This window comes from Vidua chalybeata, chromosome 16 (assembly GCF_026979565.1).
Source record: "Vidua chalybeata isolate OUT-0048 chromosome 16, bVidCha1 merged haplotype, whole genome shotgun sequence".
Taxonomy (NCBI): domain Eukaryota; kingdom Metazoa; phylum Chordata; class Aves; order Passeriformes; family Viduidae; genus Vidua; species Vidua chalybeata.
The window spans coordinates 7,393,165-7,416,541 of record NC_071545.1 but is presented as its reverse complement, the minus strand read 5'-3'; the positions used below and the strand labels follow the sequence as shown (position 1 = coordinate 7,416,541).

General features: G+C 35.6%; 1 protein-coding gene across 1 annotated transcript in view; it reads left to right on the top strand.

Annotated features, from left to right (window-relative positions):
* Nucleotides 1–23,377, top strand: part of SNX29 (sorting nexin 29) — a 101,773-nt gene that overhangs the window by 16,477 nt on the left and 61,919 nt on the right. Inside the window, exons 10-15 of the mRNA XM_053957206.1 lie at nucleotides 1,144–1,225; nucleotides 1,721–1,803; nucleotides 8,891–8,954; nucleotides 10,179–10,307; nucleotides 17,320–17,402; nucleotides 20,285–20,391. Of these exons, the coding sequence (XP_053813181.1) occupies nucleotides 1,144–1,225; nucleotides 1,721–1,803; nucleotides 8,891–8,954; nucleotides 10,179–10,307; nucleotides 17,320–17,402; nucleotides 20,285–20,391 (548 nt within the window). The remainder of the gene's footprint in view (nucleotides 1–1,143; nucleotides 1,226–1,720; nucleotides 1,804–8,890; nucleotides 8,955–10,178; nucleotides 10,308–17,319; nucleotides 17,403–20,284; nucleotides 20,392–23,377) is intronic.

Sequence of the window (23,377 nt, the reverse complement as noted above, 5' to 3'; positions counted from 1 at the left end):
ACAGTCTAGCCCACTAACTGGCAAGCTCATTATTATCCTGATATTTTTATTAAAACATGAGCTTAATGAGCTCTTGTAAAATACATAGTTTAACCCAGTATTTTGGTTTATAAGTCTTAATGCCAATAAATAACACACACACATATATATTTGAAATAGCATAATCTATAATGTTGTATGTTAATATGTGTTTTCAGTATTAATCTGTTGCAGTGCTCCAGGGATGTGTCAGGGCATATCATATCTCCACGTAACTAGAAATGAGAAAGCCTCCATCAAAATGCAGTTGTTTGGAACAAAAATGGAGTATGTATTTTAGGAACTGAGCTTCAGTAAACTCTACAGCTTCAAAAATAATTTTTCTCCTCCATAGACTTTCTGACATAACTTTATTTCCCATTAACTTATTTTCTAGAATTTCTGCTTTTTAAATCTGTTCCATTTAGGATTGTCTTATAGTATCTTTGTAGCTCTTACACAGTGAGATGCAGAACACATCAATAAAATACAATTTTTGTTTGTTTCCACCTGAGCTTCCTCAATGACAGGCTCAGCGATGTGGATGTTTTGCTGCCGACAGTTGTGGATCTGTGGACAGATGCACATTATTCATGCTTTTTAAACAATATCTCATCTCTTTTATTCCTGATGGTTGGTACAGGGACGTAAGGAGCCAGAGAAAAGCCATGGTTCTCTGTTGGGAATACAGAAAGCACTGATGTCTTTGCAAGGTTTCATGTGCTGGGGACTAACCAGAAATTCTTCTCCTGCAAGTCACAACCAGATTTGTAGTGAGCATGAGGTGTCATGAGGTGCTTCAACTCTGGGGGCTTGCGCAAAAGCTTCAGGAAGAAGTCTCCTCATAGCTTTGTGACTCTGTACATATCAAGTATAATTTAGGAATTGTGCAATACTAATTTCTTTATGGTGGCTGTGTTCCTAAGAGTCTTTACAATCCTGCTGGCATTCAGGGTCAATTTGCAGAAGCCAACTTTGGAGAAAGAATTAAAAGTCTTTAAAAGCTTTAGCAAGTTGAGTGTTTCTCTTTAAAAAGGTAACTACCTAACTTCTGGATTTTTGTTTTTATTTTATTTTTGAGTAATGTAACCCAAAGGAAGCTAATACTTGTGCATTCTACTTTAGATAACTTGGAGAATGGAGAGGGGCATGAGCATGCTGTTCATCCGGTAGAACTGGTTCCAAGGAGATCTGATCTTCCTTACAGGTATGTGCCAAATATGTTTGTCCTAAAAGAACAAAACCTTCACCCTGTAGCTGCCAACTTATTGTTAGCTAATGCACTTAGTACTGGAAAACCAACTACTCATCAGGATACTTCTGCATATGTTTGGAAAGACAAATGCGAAAAACCTACATTTGCCTTTTTTGCACAGTTTCATACACTGAACTTTCCTAATTATCTTGAAGGAAATCACTTAGTCATGTCAAATAACAGACTTGGCTTCTTGGTTTTGAAAATAGGTTTTATGTTGGTTTTTATGTTATTTTTTACTATATTCTCCATGGCCTTTTAAATCAGAATTTTTATGTGTCTGCTTAAATCAGACTCCTAGGAGATACATTAAAGGATTGTTCAACATATTTTGATTAAATATGGGTGAATAGGATAACAATTCTAGTTTCTGGAATGCTTTTCTCTTAAGTTTTGAATTCAGGATTTTGTTTTCATATATTGATTTTACTGTGCTTTTATGACTAGAGTGGAAGTCAGTCCTCCAGCTCAAGTGAATACTTTAAGCAATATGTTGCCTTCAGCCACTGTGCCAGAATCCATGACAATTAGTAAGTACTTCCTTGATGTATCTAGATTGATGGAAATAACTTTGAAAGTCCTGTAACTCTTTCTATTTTTGTTTCAATAAAATCTGCTTAGAGAGTCTTGGAGCACTTAATTTCTGATGTGCTGGTCATGTTAGTAATAACTGTTCTAAAATTATGTTTGTATTGGCAGGGTATGCTTCATTGCAGCTGATATATCCTTATATTAAATGTGGCTTCAGTAGTTAAATGAAAAATAATGATTTGATTAACATCTTTAAATTTCTACAAGTTCTGAACACGCTGAGGGTTGGTTCTGATGTTGTCTTGCTTATTTGGCCTGTTTTCATTAATGGCTAGTCAGAAACCAACAAACCTCACTCTTTATGTGGTTTTGATAAGAAAATCTGCTCCAAACATAAATGTAGTCTTTCACAAAAACATGAGTTTTAAGATTAAGGGGGAGGACAGTCATTTCAGTGGTATTAAGAGCAGAGCTAGACAGGATAAAATAGTCTTTGCTGCAGAGGTAGATTAATAGAAGCACAGACAATTGGTTTATCATATATTTGATCTTTTTTCTTTGCATACACTTGTAGAACAGAGACTTAGTTCTTAAACTGAATGTCTAAGCTTGTAAGCTAGTGTGTGTTTATGTTCCTCAGTGTACAGAATGTTCTGTAACTGAACTGGCTTTGTTCCTAAAGCTCTTGGGTGTGTGTTTGTTTCTTCTTATAAATTTCAATATGTACAAGTTTTAAATTATGACATTTGGAAAGTTAGAAGTGATGCAGCCAAGATTCTTCAGTTGATTCATGCAATCATCAAAATGAATGAAATCTTAAGATATTCTAATCTAATTTTCTAAAGTTATATTCAAATGCTGTATCAACATGTGTTAAAGGAGATAAAACAAGCAGTTTCACTGGACAGTGTTTCAGGCTCTGGCACTGGTCTGCTGGCTGAGCTTTACAAAGCTGAAAAATCGTTCTTGCAAAGTACATCATGAAGTGGCAAACTAGCTTGAGACTTCTAGGAGTCTCAAAGTCCTCGAACTCTCACACTTCCAACTGAAGTGTGGAATGGACTTACTGTTATTAGCTACCGTGATACTTTGGTCACTAGATATTCCCTGCAAATGTTATTCCTACAACATCCTGTTCTTATTTATCTCTCAGAGAATTGCACAGGGCGGTTTTCTGTGCCCCTGCACTCTGTTGATTCTGCTGTTTGTAGGGGAGTCGGGTACCAGCAGGGGCCGCAGTTGGTCTCCTTCAGTTGCTCAGTTATTTCCCAGTGTAGGTAAGAGCTATAAAATAGAAAGAAAATCTGGAGGTTTTCAATTCTCAATACTTAGCAATTTGTAAATGAAATGAAAACACAGGATCAACAGAAGTGTGCACACTATCATTAGTTTCCCAGTTCAGAGAAGGCTTTGGTGAAAGGAAGGGTGGGAAGCATGTCAAACCCATCTATAAAGCCAGTAGAACACCTAGTAAATAATCATAATCATAATTAAAATTCATCTGACTATACATTTATAGAATTAGTGATTACCTTTATAATAGGTGATCTTGGGTATGTTGAATAAAAATGCTTTTTTCAAGTTTGCTGTTATTGGTTGTAGATTCTCTACAGGAGGAATTCGGTGCTATGACAAAGTCAGACACTGAAGCTCTTTCTCTCTATTGCAATTAGCAGAAGAATTATTAAATGCTGAGGCTTATAGCTTGGTTGCATAGCAACTGATTCTAACACATCAGGCAAGAAAAATGGAATGCAGTAGTGCAGTGAGAAAAGCTGTGAGGTCTCCAGTGACTGGATTTTTGTGTTTCTTACTTTTGAGGACAAAGCCTAAAATGGATTTTTAAAAAATTATATTCTTTTTCTGCTTTTCTTCCAACCTATTAGTGTAGTACTAAACTTTTTTTACTTCTTTTGATATGCAGGCTAGAAAGTTAGGAGAAACTGTAATTTCAAATTTCTGCCATTTTAAATTATTTTCCTGAATTATGTCCCATGCATTTGTAAGGTATACATTAACTTAGCCACAGATATATCTGAAAAAATACTAATACCACTGAAGAGAAATCCACAGAGCTTTACTGTTTATGTCAGGCATAATTTGAAAACTAGCCCTGCTTTGCAGATTGTTTTGTCATAACCAAATTTATAAAGAGTTAAGCTGGTCAGAAGTTTTCTATTTATGCATCTACTCTACTGTGTAATTTCAGTTTTTAAAAAAGTTGTCTTTATCTTGTTGTACTTGAATCACAAACAACACTGTTTCAAGAGTTGCTATTGGAAGATTGTATTTTCAGCATTGTTTTTCACCAAAACAATCTGTTCTAACAGCACAATTTTCTCCATTTTGTTTTTGCAGTAGAAAAAAGAATAAATTGTAAAACTTCCATTTTAGAAGGAGATGACATATGTGCTTCTCTCTGAGGTTCTTCTATTATAGTACTATTTTTAGGAAATAATTGGTAATTTAGTTTTTTCACTATAATTTTCTTAGTTTTTAAAATTGGGCTTCACCACAAAGGTTAGGAAAGGTTGTAACACTGTACATCATTCCATTCTTTTTCATATATTCTTGAGAAATCCCTGAGCTTTTCATGTTCACTGAAGAACTTTGTGAGTAATCAAACCTCCATGTTATATTTTCATCCTGGTTGTGTAAGTGAATAAGGTGTATGTTTTTCTACTTTCTGTGTCCTCTGAAAAGCTGCTGACCTGTTCTGTAGCCCAGTTGCCACAGGTCACTGGCAGGTACTAAATTCTTGTGTTTTCTTTGAAAGCACAGCTGTGAAGGGAGGGTGTTTGTATTTCATCAGGGAGAGGAAAGCTGCAGTTTAGTTTACAGACTTGGTTTTCACCAGGACTCTTCTATGCAGTAGAAGGGCAACACAATTTGTTTCCTACTAAAATTTGCCTTGTGAATAGTGACATGACAGGATAATATTTACAAGGTTTTTGAGCACTAAATTAAGCCTTAAAACGCGGTGTTCATGTAGGCAGCTTAGGGAGCATCAAGCTCTTTAAGTCTTTAAAGGTCAGACTTCTGATTTAAGATGTAACTAGTCTGCTGCAAGTCTTATTTGTCTCTGAAAATATCTGTGTAAATTTTCACTCATGAAAATAAATGAAAAAAAAAATTCCTGTAAACTTCTCCCAGCCCACCCTGATACTCTATCTGCAGGATTGCAGAGGAGGCTGCATGACCTTGTGTACTTTGAGGGATGGTTTCACTTACAGCTCATTCTTCACAACAGGTGATTGCAAATCATACTGCTCCAGTCTTTGGCTAAATAGCACAAGAGTTGTGAAGCTTACGACTTTCCTGGAGGTTGCTGGAAACTGGCAGGTGTTTCTCAAAGCATTATATATTTCATGCTCTGTGACTCTATGAAAGCTTTCTAGAAGCTAGATTTTGCATGAAGTATGGAATGGACTTAAAAAATGTTTTAGAGCAAATACTCACTTTATGAGTAATTAGGCACCACAGATTAATTTCAGCAATAAAAGAAAATTGCTAGTGTTTGAAAAAGTGAGGTTTAATATGAAAAAATTAATTAGTACATTCCTTGATTTTTATATTTTTTTTTTTTTTTTTCTGATAAAGAGTGGTTTGGAATTATTTGTTTGTACATGGGAATTCTTTTTTAAGAAGTCATTGCAAAGCTACCTCTTAGGAAAAACTTCACTAATTATCATCTTATCTCTGTCTTTATGGAACTCAGGTTATCACTTCACTTTTAGATATGTTGGTGTTGAATGCTGATCCTTAATAACAACAGAGTATTGCCTTTCATAAATATTATTTTACAAAACATAAATGTCATCAAGCACAAACCAGCTCAGAAATAGGACATAAAGTCTAATATCAAACACTTTTCTGAAGCAGCAATACTTGGCCATCCTCCCACTGTTTTATTAAAAAAAGAAAAGAAAAAAAAATGGGGGGAGAAAGATTGAGGTTGCACAGTTCAGAAGTCAGAAAATGCCAAATTTGTGATTGCTGCTACAACCCTGACATTTTTTTTAAAATGTATTCGCTTTTCTAACCCACACAATGTATGAGACATAAGACTGCTGGAAAAATTAGGTTATGATCATACACTCATCTTGAGGCAAGTGTAACAGACAGACAAATGCTCATGAACTGGGGATGTTCTGGCAGGTTTCAAGGGAACCTGCTGCAGTGTATGATACTGGATTTCCTTTGCATTCAGCTGACTGCCCTGACATGCTGCTGAAATTTTTCAAGAAGCGTAAGTGAAAGTAAGAAATTAAAATTTTTCAAAGTTTTAAATATTATACCTGAATTAAATAGGATGGTTTCCTTTTAATTCTACTCAGTTCCTTGCTTCAAAACATCATGACATTAAGGTTTCTGATTTTTTTTCTTGGTAAATTTTTACTCATTTAATTACACTAATAATGTTGTTCTTTTTTGTATTTACTGTGGATAGAGAGGCTAAAAAAGTGTTGATTATAAGCTGTTTAGTTCTTGTGTTTGTTTTAAGTAATTTATAGAAAATATGATTCCTTAATACTCATCAACTCAAGAAAAATAGGAGAGCTATAGCCATGGAGCAATCTTGCTGCTCAGGTGGGCATGGGCTGGACCAGCCTTCTTGGAATTCTGGTCTCTTAGCCCACACTGGTGGTTTGTGTTGATGCTTTCATCCACACCTCCACTGGTACCTGTAATTGAGCTAAAATAGCAAGAAATACTGAATATGGAATGTGTTTGCATTTGTGGTCCTAAATTAAGCATCAATTTTTGCCCTATAAGTGGTAATGAATTTTGGAATTTCTGCTTTGTTGTTTCACTATAGTATTGTTAATTCTATGACTCTCAGAAAAAAGAGGCAAATGGAAATAAATAAGCAGTTTAAAGTCTTCTATTTCAAGAGGCTTTCTTTCTTCCTCTTCTGTGCAAACCATGGTCTTTAGCAGGATCTTGCTTTTGTGCTCTGCTTGTGTGTGTGTGTGGGAGAGGGGAGTGAGAAAAAATGGGATTTCAGGTCTCAACTCATGCAGAAGATTCTGGGTGGAATAAGGAAAAGAAGATTAAGTTATTATGCAAGTTAAGGTTACAGTTTGAATAGGCTGGTAAAATTGAAATAATGAAGCCAATTTATAATAGCTTAACTGTATAAATGTTAATAAATCAGTACACATTAAAACGCTGAGTACACACACAGGCAATTGCTGCAGAGTGGGCACCCTGTGCAAGTGCAGAGCCATGTCTGAGCAGCAACAGCTTTAATTTATTCAAAGTTAGAAACATAACAGCAACTACTTGTTGATTGTGCACTATCATATTTTAATGACACACTTAAAATATTTAAAATGCCATCGGCATGATGTGTCCTTGAGGAGGATTCTGAATTCAACATTATGGTTATTTTGTTATAGAGTGTTACCGTACAGAAAGCTTACTGTGGATCCTTTTGCTTGTGTTGTTTATTTGTATGATGCTCTAACACTGGATTATTCCATTTTCTTCATCCACAGAGCAATTGTTTATTTCACAGGTAGGCTGATGGATTGTGGTCCCTTGGGCTAGTATTTAATACCCAGAAATTTCACTATTTCACTTTCGGTTTTTCTACAAGATTTGGATTTTTTTTTTTTTTTTTCCTTGGGGTTGCATAAAATATGCTAAGCTACTGTAGAAAACTAATTATTCTTTCTATGCTGAATTAATGAAGTGCAAACTCCCTCTAATGACCCACTGAAACGTTTCTTGCTAATGCCATTTAGCTGTTAAAGTATAATATGGGTGTTATGGAATGGGCAGAAAAGTGATCATCTACTTTCTCCCTGGCCAAAGTCTCAGGAGTGTTTTGGAAAAAAATCTGGCATGAAGAAATTTGGATTGGCTGATTTCAAATGATATGAGAACTCTGCTGAACCCTGCAGTCCTGCAAGGGTGGGATTTATCTGCAGATTACTAAGGCCAGACTGGAATCATGATGTCTGCAGCACTGACTGTCAACGTTTGCTTGACATAATAAAATCTTTTACATTTTATCCACTACTAGATTTTGTCCGTCTCCAATCTGGCCCACAGGACAATGTTAAGTTTTTGTTAAATTGGCAAAAACTTCTGTAACTATAGAAGATATTAAGGAAGATACAGGTAATTCTGTGTACTGAATGTAAAGGGGAAAAATGTTGTCCAGTGGCTTTGCTTGCTTGAAGAAATCAAGTAATACCAGTTCTGTTAGTATGTTTTCAGTAAAAGCACACAAAAATTACTGGCATCTGCACTGAAGACTTGCAGAACAGCGTTGGCTGATTTATTATATATAAACATTTCACTTAAATGTTGGGAGGGATGGTTTAATATAGTTATATCCTTGTAGTGCTTATAAAATTATTGATTAACATACGTGAAATTGTTAATGAAATTGTTGGAGCTGACACTTCCGTATGGTATTTGGCTGTTCTGGTATCATGTTAAACCTAACCCAAAGGAAATACTTTAGAATTCTAAAATTCTGTTGGTTGTTTTTTTTTTTTTTTTAATTATTCTTGATTTAGTGACGGAAAGCATTTTTAAAGTATTTGTAAAAAAGTAGAAAAGATTTTATAGGAAATAATGAGGTTCAGAAATCTCATCATCTTTAGGGCTGAACTTGAGAAGCAATGCCATGAGGAAGCAATGACATTATCTCTACTCCCATCTCCCTGTAGCAGTTATTTCCTGGTACAGGATTTACAGCCAGGAGAAGAAGCAATTTGGAGAAGCTGAACAGTAACAGTGTATCTCATTAATAGACGTGGTGAAAAGGTGCTTTCTGCCCTACATCTGTGAAAACTAAACAGCTGCAACCACAGGCAGCAGTAAACATTTGTATTAAAGCCAGATGCAGACTGATTTGATTTGATCAATACTTCTGATGTGATGTTAAATAACACTGCTTTTGAAAGATTGCTCAAATTAGTGATGAGATTAAGAGCATTTTTATGTGCTTTGCTGAAGAGCAAATGGTGTTAGCATCATCTTAAGTGTGCTGCCTGTGTACATGACTTCTGGATCTGAAATGAGCAAAAATGTGCACAGACATTAATCCTTTTTGTTTCTTCTTCTTAGATGAACTTCGTCAAGCTATCGTGGCCATGATGAACAGAAAGGATGAACTGGAAGAACAGAATAGGTAGTTTGTGGTTTTTAGTCAAGAGGGACTCTAATTAAAAAAAAAAAATCTGTTCTCTAATACAAGCTGTCCTTTCTGTAAAGCCATGCTTAATAGTTATGAAAATGTTTTGATGTATATATTATTTTTTTCTGTGAAAGGTTAACTTAATAATTCACTTTTTAAATATTGATACTGAAGAATAGTGTTTTGAGGGCAACTTTTTGCTTTTAGTTTGAATCAGGTAACTCTTTGTACCTTGGGAGCTTTGCAATTGTAGTTTTTTCAGAACCAAACCTTATAGCCTGGAGATTCTGAAGCTCTGTTAAGATAGCTTTCCAAATGAGCAAAAGTTTCTCCTAATGCAAATATTCAGAAAATGTCTGGTTTTTCCCTTCTGGTGAAGAAGTGATGTAGGATGGCTGACAACGTAATGTTGAAAGTGACTTTAATTTCTGACTGTCTTGGGGCACAATGATGATGTAAATGTAGAAATGATCAGTTGCTTATATAAAATGCCATCAAACATACTTTGTATTTATTTAGTTTATTGAAACACATAGTTAGATGAATGAAAATACAAATGTATTCAATGCTTTAGTAGGGCTATTTTGGCAATTCATATTTTCCTATAGGTATTTTGGGTTTTTTAATGCTGAGCTTACCAACAGAACCTATTTTCCTTCCTCCTATTCTTTCCACTCCCATAATTGCAAGTTATTGCCTCATTCAGCTTTGTGGGCTTTTTTTGGCAGAGGGACCAGGATGCTTTGGGTTTTACCATTATGCATCATGCTGCCCTTTGCTATCTCATCAAGGGTTTTTACACAAAGGTCTGTGGCAGTGCACTTGGCAGAGACAAGAGCCCTGCCTGTCTTGCTATAAATATATTGCTTATAGATTATTCCCAAGATGTATGGACTTGCACTGAAGAACTGAAAACAGCTTAACAGCTTTTTAAAAAAACAAATTCTTTCTCCATGCTGATACAGTAGATTCCATAATAAGTTGTGCTTTGGGCTTGTTGACAGGATAGTAATACAAATTAATACTAAGCATTTGCAGCTGCTTTTTCCTTGTAGCTTTTCATATCTTTGTATACTCAAATCAGGTGAATTTATTAAATTGAATAAAGAAATTTTTGGATGACATCAGTGCTATCACTCCTCTGTGATTCTTGGAGTATACTCTAATTAGCAGGTAGTTTGTGCAGTGTCCTAAAGAGAGGCTGTTGCCTTCTTGCAGATCTCTGCGAAATCTGCTGGATGCAGAGATGGAGCATTCTGCAGCACTGAGGCAGGAGATGGAGAACTGCAGGAGGAAGGTGGCAGAGCAGGAAGAGAGACATGCCACAAAAGTCCAAGCCTTGGCACGGTAAGAAGTGCTGAAAATGTCTCAAAAAGTAACTGCCAGGGAACAAGGGAATAACAGGGTCTGTATAGAAGGGAAATAATTTTCAAGTAGCTAAGTTTGCAGAAGAACAGAAGTGACTTAGGACTAAAAATCCTATCGTAAGCAGTAGCTGTTGCTAAACGTTATCAACAAGAGAGTACCAAGTTCTGAAGTGGTGCAGCTGTTCTTCCCACAGCTCCAGGAAGGTCAGCTGGAACAGGTTTCTCAGGACCATTTCCAGTCAGGTTTTGAATATCTGCACAGGTGGGAGACTCCCCAGTCCCTTTGGGCAGCACTGTTGGCAGTGCTGTTCCTAGTGGGGTCCAGGCTGCTCTTGGCTTGCTTTGCCATGGAGGGGGTGTTGAAGACTTGTGCTCAGCTGCCTGTCTCCCAGGGCTCCCAGATCCTCCTCCACAGAGCTGTTTTCCAGCCCTCCAGCATTACCTGGGTATCCTGAGCTATTTCTCTCCAAATGCAGGACTCTGCATTTACCCATATTGAACTTAACAGACATTTTCTGAGTCCAGTTTTCCAGTCTGTCCCTGTCCCCCTGGGTGGCAGCACAGCCATGCAGTGTCTCTGCTCCTCAGTTTTGCGTTGTCTGTGACCTTGCTGAGGGTGTGCTCTGGCCCAGCATCCAGGTGATGTTAAGGTGTTAAACAGCATTGGCCCCAGCTTGACTTTGTGCTGCAGTGACATGAAAGATTTTTAACCCTCTCCTTGTCTAAATGGGATTCAGCTTCAGAAAGACTTTTAAAGGTAAATGCTGCTGTAATAGTGTGATTTGCTTCTTACAATTCAAAATAAGTTCTAGAGTAACCATGATGTGTAAGATCTTGGAGGTGATTCATGTGTATAGTAAACAACAAACAATCCAAGAGTTAAATAATTTGCCTTACCCAGAGAGAGGAGTTTGTTTTCTGCATACACAAGCAGAGTGTGTTTAGTGTCAATCACAAAGTACCACAGCTGAGATTCCTTTAAGCTTTTTATTGCCTATTTGAAAATTATAAATATAAAGCTTTCTTAAAAATAAAGGTATTTAGGACACTACTAATCACTGCTTTTGATGACATGTCAAACCAACTACTTGCTTTGAGGGAGGGAGAGATATGAATAAGTGGGTTTGACATTCATGTGCTGTAAGGCAGTAGAGACAATGCAAATACTTCATCATTTAATATTCATGTTTCAGGTTATAGGAGTTGTATATTCATATTTCTTTGACTCACTTCCCCCACAATTTTAGAATTTGCAGTGACATATGGGTGAATCAGATATTTGTCATGCACATACCTCTTCAAAGAATAGATAAGGAGCTTTTATAACCAGACCTGAAGAGATGCTCACTTAGACTAATGAGGTATTTTTAAATAAGTCTGTGTAATTCCTCTTATTGCTATATGGATGTGTTGTGTGGATTGCTCTTCTGAAAGTCAATTTGCCTTGTCATGTGATAAAAACAGTGTTGGGAGCTGCTGAGGCATGATAAATTCATGTGTCACCAGTTACTTTGGAAATTGAGGCATTTCTTTAATGATTCATTGCAACTCATTTTCTAACATCCTAACATAAGAAACTTTGCTTGTCATTTCTTCGGAATATAGGTTTTTCTTGTAAATTTTTTGTTGGTTCGCTTTGTATGCTTAGGTGATGCTGCTGCAATAATAAGAGTAGTATTTTTTAAAAAATAATTAGTTTAATAATAAATAAAGAAGTTGAGCAAGCTGAATAATCTAAAGAATTTGAAGTAACAGGAAGTTTGGAATTGCTTTTTGAATGCTGCATAATACACTAGGTGAGTAAGAGGAAACTAAGTTTCAGATATTTTGAAGTAGTGCAGTCTCACGGTTTCCCTTGAAAACAATTGATCACATGACCAGAGTAGAAAATTTTCCTCAGTTGTGATGTTCTGAATATTTTAAGGCAAGGGAAATCATTCAGTAACAATCTGACTGTTGTGATTTGATGAATGAATATTTTTCAGATTATGAGAGCTGATATTTGTGTCCCCAAAGCTCTTTTGACGAATTTGACATAAATAGCTTCCTGAAGGCTTTGAGAACACAAATTTCAGTGACACATCAGTCAGAGTTGAAATGATGGCTTCTGGAAATCTGCAATTATTCAGCTGTTCTCCTGGACCCTCCCAAGAGTCTCTGGCCTCCCAGACAAAGTGCTAGTTTACTGTGAGACATTTTCCCAAGTTTCCCATTTTCTCTTTGAAAAATGGAAGAAGTCTTAGGTGAGCTTAGTTTCAAGTAGTGGTAATCTCATTGTTCCATGTGAAATAGTTGTATAACTCTTCCATGACAGTTTCTATATTGTTCCAAAAGAAGCAGGCTCAGGTTCAATCTATTTGCTAGTGTTCTGATAGAATACACTCAGTAGTCTCTCTAGCATAATGTTGTCAGATGTTCTTTTTTTGGGGGGGTTTGGTTTTGGTTTTTTTTTTTTGATTTTTTTTTTTTTGTTCTTGTCAATGAACCTTTCTTTCTCAAATTGCATGGACATATTGTGCCAGTGGCTTCTTGGCAATACTAAAGTTTTTAAATTGAGATTCTTTTTTTGTATGTGGAATACTATTACATCCCTTTGCAAGGCAAAGGGATTTATTGAAGTTGACTGTGAAATTGGATAATCTCAGATTGCATATTCTTAGACTATATTCAGCAATGTTGGAGCAAAGCATATTACGAAGTACAGGCTTTGTAGCAGGAAAAGCAGATAGAGAAGATGAAAATGCACTGGGGAAATGGGGGATGAGAATTTGTCTCTATCTTACACTTCTACATCCCTCCTGTTTGCTGTAGATTCTGTAACCTAATATGCCTCCTCTATCTACTGTCTGTGTTACTTAAACCACATTGCTTTTGGATTTGGCATTTTCTGTTATTGTGTTTTGCAGCACTTCTTTCACCATAGCCCTTCGGTGATGGTTGAACTGATGTGTGGTACATCTTGAAATGATTCCATCACTTCCCTTAAGCAGCCTCTTAGAGAGAGGAAAAAGATGTCTTGTTCCTGCTTGTGAAAACTAATTTGAATATTCCTATATTACATTACTTTTTCTTCCTGCTTAGTTGGTTGGTGACATGTCACAAGTCACCAGTAGCTCCTAGATATGAAAAAAAAAACCAGGAAGTCAGCCCATTTAGTAAGGGACAGAGCTTCCTAGAGGGAGCAGGAGGAAGAAGTGGATGAGGAAGAATATTTGGCAGCAGGGCATCAGTGAGGGCAGGAGGAGGAGAAGCAGCTGTAGCATGAGGAGGAGGAAGGAGAAGAACTAAACAAGGTGAAAACCTCCCAGCCTCCATCTCTGATTGAGCCCCCAGCCAGGGGGAAGGTTTCAGTGATGGCCCTGCTTCAGCTGCAGCCCCAGCCCATGACAAGCACTTCAGTTTAGCACATTATTCCTCATTAAAGTTTTTTCTGGAGATTGGTTTTATTATATAATCTCATTATATTGTATGGAGTTCAACTTCTATTTCCATGAGTAACTTATTTAAGTGTATTTAATGACAACAACTGTGATCTTGTTGTATTAATTCCTAATAGTAGAATCATTCAGGTTAGAAGGCATCTCTGGAAGTCCTCTAGCTCAGCCTCTGCTTCAGATTCTACATAATGTTGCAGGACATTGTTTATTTCAATTAATTCTTAATTCCTGCAGGTTCTTTTTTTTTTGTGGATATTTGTTTGGATATTTGTTACCTTTATAGTATTTCCTAAAAACCTTAAAATTTTAATCAAAATGTAGACATCTGTTGGATTCCAGTAGTTTGGTTTGGTTTTGTTTCATTCTTCCCAGTGCTGAATTTAGGAATGAAACACCTGTCTGGAGTAAGCTTCACAGAAAGCACTTGCTAGAATTTGATATTTTTGCCAAAAGTTAATTAAATTCAGGCCACTATACTTGAGATACATGAGCAATTACTCTTTCACATTCTTTTCTTGCCATGCTCATTTTACAGAAGCTCTAGAGAATTTTTATATCATTTTCAAGAAGCAGATGTGTGGTGGAGCTTTGTTTGGATTTGTTTCTTTCTTTTTTTTTTTTTTTTTTTTCTAATAAGGTATAAGAAAAGAAATCCTATAAGGCCTCTTTGTCTACAGCAAAAACTGTATGCTCTATGTTCATTCACTGGATGCAAAACAGGCAAGTATGTGCTTCCTAAACACAAGCTTGTTTCATGCTGCTAAAAAAATTTACCATTCTGACTGAAGTTTTGATTTTCTTTCAGGCAGGGTTTCCTTAAATGCTAATTTTAAAATAATAAAATAGAGAGGAAGTGTCATTTTTTTTTTGATTCAAAATTCAGCAGGGAATTGAAGGTATTTGACAAGTTACATTTATTATATAATTGATCATTCCTATATATGTGCTATGAAGCCTAATCAACAACACTCACTAGACCTTTGCTATTTGAGCAAAAAGAGTAATCTGTAGGAATACTACAATGTCATCCTCTATCATTGTCATTTTCCCCTATATCAGCACATGTTACCATCTGTCTTTCAGCTTACTTAGTGGAAGAAGTGATCAGGCAGGGAAGTTTGATATTACTGAGGTTTTGGAGAAGGATGTGCTTTTAGTGGTGCAGTTCTGCCTTTGTTTTCCTGGCTATTTCAGCCTTTTTTTTTTTTTTAATTTTATTTTTCTCTCTATCCCCTTCAAATTGTACTTACAGTCTCGTTGCTCATTCTTTGGCACTAAATATGGAACTATTTGGAGCACATTAAAGATGCTGAAAATATTGTGTGGACCTCTGGGCTCTTAACAGGTGAACAGTTCTGCTTCAGGTTGGGTGTTGTAGTTTGGATACATTGCAGAAGTACAGCAGAGCCTGCATATAGAAGCACTGAACATCCTTCAGTCTGCAGATCTGACCTGTAACTTCTGGACAGGATTTATCTTCCTATGAAATGCTTGTTAGGAATGTATTTGATAAAATAACTGTTGAAGTCATTAAAGACTTTTCAATGAGTGCTTACTAAATGTTTTTTAAATATGCTCTGATTAAAAGAACTATATAGATTTATATACATCAGGATGGGCCCTCTTTGGAATCCAGCTAAACAGTAGTAATGAGAAAGATATGTCACAGAATGAGAAGTAATAACCTGATAGAGACATATTTGAAAATTGTGACCATAGTATCCTGCTTTGAATTTCAGACTTGTATCAAAAACCTTAAATGAATTAAAGTATTTTTCAACTTCATCTGTGCTGTATCAACTTTAAGTCAATTTTAAGAAAAGGTAGTAAAAAACGGATATTTTAAAATGCTGTCACCGTACTGTCAGAAGGCACTGAGTCTATTCTCGTATGTAGAAATGAGGTGATAGTTATTTCATGAGAATCCTTAATGCTCAATATGTTGTAACTGTACACCGTTATTTTCATACAGACATTCTTACAACTGTGGTGAGAAACCTTTTTGTTTAGTTGTCACAGAAATTTTTTCGTGAATAAATTATTTAAGTTTGTTTTAATATAGTATATAGGATTAAACTGTGTTTTTTCTCTTTTTTCCTCTTACCCTGAATATCAGTGTCTGTCTCTGGTGGAAAAACTGATTTGTTCTTTGTAGTCTCAGAAATGAAAAATATCATCAAATGCATGAAATCATCAAGGAATCTTAAAATTCGATTGCCAAGCAATCAATAGCTTCTCAGTTATTTAGCAATCTCCTACTAAAATGCTGAATAAAATTGAGGTTACAAAGTTCAGCAAGCTGACTTGAATGGGAATATTGTGCCAGTCAAGGCTCCTTATAGGAGCAGTGTAGCATTGCTCACAGCAGCAGTTTGTGTGTGTGTGTATATATTTATATATATAAAAAAAATGTATTTTATGTGTGTGTATAGCTAGTATGAGAAGGACCATCAAACATACTTGCATGTTTTTTTTTAATATTTCTAATTCTTAAATAAATTTCCATTAATAAAAGGCCCTTTTTTTTTTTTTTTGGTGTATTATCTATTTGCAGCTTTCTGTGCTTTGTTGCATGTTCAGGTTCCATCGTGCCTGGAGCATGACCTTACTGGCCCAGATTCCCTCCTCTCTCTAACACTTGTGGGGTTCTTGTTTGTTGTGCTGCATTTGTGGTACTTACATATTTCTACCTTGGTATTTTCTTAAAGAAAAATAAAAGTTGTTTGAATTCACAGTCTGGCAATACATTTTAGTTATGCTTCTTTGGTATAAACTTCTCTGTTATACTCACTTAACTGAATGGGCTTAGACAGATAATTGAATTTTCAGACATGTGATTTGTCAGCTTTGTTTAAAATCAATCAGTTGGAGTCCATTTATTTCCCCCCAAATATAAACTAAGGTGCTTAATGTTGTTAAGTGGAGCCATGGTAGTACCTGGTTTGAATGCTTGTTCACTCCAAAGAGAAATGAGACAGGCACAGGCACTGATGTGTGACAGCTGAAGGGATTACCTACATTTCATGTCTTATGGTTTTCATTTAGGAATGGTTTGTGGAGACTTTTGCCTTGAATATTGCTGCTGAGGTGCTGCCATTTTCCTTACAACGATAAAGCTTGTTTCTACAGCTGAATTATAATTTGCTTGCAATTAGATGCAGATTAGTAAAATAATGATCTCATTTTACATTGGCCATTCTGAATTTCCTTGTGTAGCATCCCATCCTTATGTTTTAGTTGATTGTTGATTTAGATAGATTGTGTAGCTTGTTTGCCATTAGTATAGCATAGTACAGAAAATCTAAATTAAACAGTTAATGGAAAAGTTATGATTATGAGATAATCTGTTTCACTGATGTGTTTATGTGGTCCTGGAAAACAAATTTTCCTGCTATTCTGCTGTTGATGTATTATTTAATTTTTTCCTTGCATCATGGTGACACAACTTAGGTAAAGCTCATTATAGCAGAGAGTCTGTTTGTTTCCATTGAAAAGGACTTTTAATCTATTTTGCGAAAACAATATTGATTTATTTAATTTTTTTTTTATCAATAGAGAAAATGAGGTGCTAAAAGTGCAGCTTAAGAAGTATGTAGGAGCTGTCCAGATGCTCAGAAGAGAAGGTCAAACAGTGGAAGGTAAGTGAATGAAGGGGGGAAAAGAATCCATGAACGGGATTTGTTTTTCTGTGTGCAGCCATTCAGGGAGTAATACCTTCCAATAGTGAAAATAACATATTTGATATATTTTCCTTTTGAGAAAAATACAAATGTAGATTTTTGTACTCATTTTTACAGAGCATTTTCTGGTAGATGAGGTGGTCTTACTTTTTTCAATAAGAAATTTTCCAGAAAAAGCTGTTTGAAAATTTAGCTTAAATTAAAATCTGTGACTTAGTGTGATATTGGGATATAAAAATAAATGTAGTATCTGTAGATTATACTGTTGTTTTGGAAATCAGTATTTGCAGACTGCTTGAAATAGACTCTGTACTGAGTAGTAATGAGCAGATTTTATATCTGAAAGAAAATGAGTGAAGTTATCAGCAGTTTTACCTCTTTGTCTTCTGTGGTCTGTGATAGAAGCATCCATGAGGGGCTGAATTGATACCTTGATTCTGAATCTTCTGGTGGGACCTGGATTTCCACTGGCTACAGAAGGTGTTCAGAGAGCTGAGATGGAGTTTCAGAAATTGGCACCATCTAATATTTTAAAATTGGGAATATTTTGGTCTTATAAGTGGCTGTATGAATGAATACTACTGTTCTCCAGGGTTAGCCACTGTACTTATCTGGAATTTCAAAGCTTCATTCATCCCTAAAAGGATATTTGTTAGTGAGAACACATGTTTTTACTTCCGCCTTTGCTGGAGTGTAGTGATTCATGTTAAGAATTATTCACAAAAACCATGGCTTAGGCTTCCTATAATAGCAGAAATTATCCTTCATTAGGTAGTGACAGTTTCCATGATGAGTATAATTATAGGAAAAGAAAAAAAAAAATATTCCTAGGCTAGCTATATTCCACCATGTTAAAATTATGCAGATTAGTGAGTGATAAGAATAGAAACTGAGTAGGATGGTCAGATTTTATAGATGAAAAAGGGGGATGGAACAGTACCAACATTTCTAAAAATGAACACACGTGTGCTTTATGCTGTAAAGATACTTAATCCACAGTAATTTTGTATAATATTTATTACTAGTGACCAGAATAAATTTCAGCTACATAAAATAAATAAAATTTTCATACATTGTAACTTCACATGTTGAATTTTTATAAAACTATTTTTTCCTTAGCTGCCATTGAAAATTTAGATAAAATTTTAGTAGTACAGGGGTCTCTGACTCAAAGTACATAAGCATGTAAATAATCCCTGAGAACTAGCTGCATAAAAGAAGTGAAACAAAAGGAGTTTTTTCTTTTACAAGATTTATAGAAACTATTGCACCCATGGTTTGTATATGTAATGAGTAATTTTAATTATAATTAATCTTCTGAATAGTATGAAAACAAAAGTCTTAAATGTGTTGTAGATTTTAGAATACAGATTTTCTGTGACTCGGTTTTGAAAGAGTCAGAATAAATTGGGCTTCTGCTGTTATTTTTATCACTATAAATAATGAAGACTCTACATGTTAGCTGCAATAATCAGATCAAATGCTATTGAATATGGCTTTTAAATAGTTTCCTAAAATAAGAAATTAAACTCAGCTTGATACTTTGCCTTGTGGAGACTTAAAAAGGCCAAAAACCCCACTCAGCAAATGTGATTATAAATAAATTACCCAAAAGTCAGAACTATCAGCTTTCAAAATGAGTGATCACTGCTGTAGCCTGAGCAGTTGGATATTGGTATTTAAATATTTAATAAATGAGCATCTTGATTTCTCAGTCATCAGCAGGAGTTGGCTCTGTACCGTTTTTTAAACCTGCTTAACTAGAATATTTATATAAAAATGCTGATCTTAGAAGTCTGGCTGAAGAACTTGAAGCAGCATTTACAAGGAAAAGATCTTAAAACAGCTTTCAAATTCGCTTAAATAATAAACTTCTAAATTCTTCCTCAAAGCAAAAATCAGTTCCCAGGCTCAAAAATATTTAGCCAGATAAATTATGGTCTCTTCTATCTACCTGATAGTGCTTGTAGAGATAGTTCAGATTTTGAAGAATGATGAAAGCATTTGTTCAGCTCCTCTTCTATTAGGGCTTTACTTTTATGTGTTAACTTGTTTTCTTAGAAATTAATGAGCTATGAGGAAAAGTGGAATTGGATTTTGTCTAACTTGGAGGAGATTTACTTAGAATAGGCCTTAAAGTGATCTTCAAATACGTAAATGATAGCTGGGAACGGGAATAGAATAATCCGTAATTTTCATTCACTACAGATAAAAGAAGAAGTAATGGCAGGTGAAGGAAGTTTGATTAGCTATCAGGAAAACCTTTGTGAGAAGAGCACTTAAATTTAAATAGGTTATGCAGGGAAGCATGATATCTCCCTTCTTGGAAGGTATTAGGAAGAAATTAGGAAGACAATTAACTATCAGGAATGGAATAATTCCAGCTGATTCTGCTTGATGCAAAATCATGAAATACTGGATGAAGTATGGCAGGTTCATTCTCAGTCCTGTTTTCAGTAATTTCTCTGATATGTAAGCAGTCTGTGCAAGTAATATGAAATATTTTGGAAGCCCAGTAAAAAAAAAAAAGCTTAAAAGAGAAGTGGAAGATTAGTTGTAGAAGACTTTTGCCAGGAACTGCATATATTAGACAGCTGTAGTCACAGAACAGCCAAATGCTTTTGGTTTACATTCTTTTCTGTTAAGATTCCAGTCCAAATATTTCTTACCAAAAAAGGTCCCTGCAGGATCTGTATTTTAGTACTTGTAATAGTGTTTAATATTATGGTCTGTTCTGATGTTTTTAATAACTGCTTCTTATAGAGCTGCTTTTTCTAAACAGGATGTCCTGGAGGTTTATGGAATTTTACTCTTTAATTTGAGGTATCTCTTTGTTATAGTTCTGCCAAACATTTGGAGCACTGATGGGGAATTTACAATTGCAGAGCAAAAGCAAGTAGAAAACAATGAGGAACTGGCCAGCTCTTATGAAAGGAAATTGATTGAGGTAAAGTTTGTACTGCACAGATTTTATGGAATCCTAATTGTAAAACAAGGTTTGAAGCTTAAATAATTTCTTTGCTTAGTTGACATCTTTTTTCCTCAGGAATGTAAAAGATAAATCTGATTTTTTTCTTCAAAAATAAAAAAACCTGAGATAATTAAAAGTACTTTTCCTAGCAGGGGCACACTTTTATATGCTGATATTAAAATAAAGGTTTTAATAAATCAGCAAGTTCCTTCAGGTTTTAATTGCTGATGGTGAAGTTGAAATCATCACAGACAATAGATTTGAGGTTTTGTCTAAGTTACAGTACATAGTTACAGGCATGGCTGTGTTTGCAGTTGAGCTTTATTTAAGATCATAGTGAAATTTGTAGCTTTTTCTGTGCTTTCATGCTGGTTTCTGATTGCAAAACCATGTTTCATTTTTGTGTTGCTTATTGAATACTGCAGTAAGGAGATGGTGATAGAAGCTGCTATTTCTGTTGATATGACCACGTTAGAAAAACTTCCTAAGGCAAGATTTACTTTCAAGATTGATGTAAAATTCATTAAAGGAAAAAAAAAAGATAGATTAGGGTTTCATCCAAAATTTGAATATTAAAAAGTAATTAATACAGATGTGGCTTGTGCAAAAACTTCTATGAGGTCTTTGATGCAAACAATATTAAAAAAAAATTGGGTTCCACTAAAACACTCTGTAAGAAAATTACTCTATTTTTATTATTGCAAGTTTTTATTTATTTTATTTTGCCTTTAAATACCAGAGTCAGGCTGTGGCACAGGTTGTTCTCACAGGTAAACAGAGTGGCCTCTTTGGACTCTGAGCGTGGCTGTGGCTGTGCTCTGCATTTTAAGTCAAGAGAGCAGCAAGTGATGCAGGATGTTCTGAGAGTGCCAGGGGCTGGGGGAGTGAGGGGGATGGAGAGTTTATTGTTGCACTGTTGTTAAATGCCTTTTTCTCTTTCTAGAAGTGTGTCCTTTCAAGATGGATTGTATTATTAGATGCGCAGTGAAACATTCCTAGCCTGTTTTTAGTTAACTGCTTGGTCCTTTGCTGTGAAACATGAAGTGATATTTTCTTGGTCCTTTCTCTGGAGACTGCTCTCAGCTGTGGTCATGCTGGGCAGTGTAACTGCAGTGCTCTCAGGCACTTAGGTTTTCTTTTGACAACTCTGAAGAGCTGTCTTAGTGTGGAGCCTCAAGTGTTTACTTTAGCCTCACTTCACCTTCATGAGAAGGGTTTGGCTTTAAACTGTTTTCTCGTATAGGAAGGAGCAAATCTAAATGATTCTCTGTCCAAGGGAAACTTAGCTTATTTATACTTTATTTTTTTTGCTTCAAGCATATTGTTATGAAGAAAAACAACTGTGAAGATGATTGAAGTCCCAGCAGGGAAATTTATTGCTTAAGCTTCATTGTGGATTGAGTAAAGGAAGATGTGTCTCTATGAAAATGTAACTGAAAGGATATAATTATAAGGAGTCCTCTTTATTGTTTTAGCAGACTTTGATGCAGGAAAAATTAAAGGAACTTCAATTAATATTGTTATTCATTGCTCCTTTTGATTTGCTGTGATGGTAATGCATTTTTCTTTGACAAGGAAAAGTATTGAAGTCAGTTAATTGCTAATAAGTGATACCTGCGAGTTGTCCTTTTGATAATACAGAACAAGTGATTTGGTGTTTTATTTGCTGTTAAATTTAATTTTTATTATTTATCTTTGCTAGGGATACTTATAAATTTTTGCATTACTTGTAGTGTTTTGAGAGAGTTGTTGAATTCACATATTAATTGAGTCTACAAGTAGAAAGTTATTTCAAGGACATCCAAATCAGAGAGAGACAAAATGGTCATACATCAGTCTGGATTTTGTTCTTCTAATAGACAGGCCCTGAAAAATCAAACATGTTTTCAAATATGTAAATATTTGAAATAGTGAGATCCACTTGTAAATTTTTATATTGCTTTTGATAGCCAGCAGTATTGCAGCTTTTCTCTGTGAATTTGCAACTAGTTGTTTGCTGTGTCTCTGTACTTGAAATGCAAGGGAGTTCTGCCTTCCAGCCTGGGTTCTGTGGAATTGGCAGTGACCTCTTAATATTAACCTGGTATTCTTAAATGTTACAACACCCACTTGAAATTGGAATTAGTGGTTAAGCTAGTATGGAAAATGATTTATCTAGAATTAATAGTATTATATTATTGTTTTCTCTAGTATATTGTTGGTGTAGTTTGGCTCTTTTTTGCATATATGTTTCAGTCATTAATTACTGGGTTTGAAGGCTTCCCTCTAATATAAAATGAAATTGGATAAGAATGCTTGAAGTTCACCTTGAGAAAATTATTTTTATTTTTTATTTATAATCAATGATGTCAGAATCTGGCCTGTCAAATTTAAGTGCTTTTTTTTTTTTTTTTTGCTTTGATTCTGTGAAGGATGCAGGTTTGTGTGGAACAAAGCACAAAATTAAAAACAGGCTCTAAATTAAACTGGATTAAACTGCTTTATTTTGGGGAACTTCCCTGGGGAAGAGGGAGAAGGCAGAGTAATTCAAGAAAAGGAAACAGTGAAATTCACAGATAATAATGAACTGCTTCCAGAAGGCAAACTATGAACTCTGAAGAGATTTGGCAGTAGTTCAAGTCTGTGTGCTGTTGTTGAGGTGCCTGGATTGAAATTCCTGTTGTTCAGCTGTGCTTTCATGCTGTTACCCTGCTGCCTCTGGTGCTCTCTAGCTCTGGATGGGGGTGAGGAGGAGGCATTCCAAGAGGTGCTGTAACAGGAGGCATTCCAAGAGGTGCTGTAACAGGAGGCATTCCAAGAGGTGCTGTAACAGGAGGCATTCCAAGAGGTGCTGTAACAGGAGGCATTCCAAGAGGTGCTGTAACAGGAGCAGCTTTAACCGTGCTGCTGGGGCAGCCCATGGGGAGGGGCCCAGCAGTGCCCACTGTGTTCATCTGACTGCTGGAACTTGCCATCCCCCTCA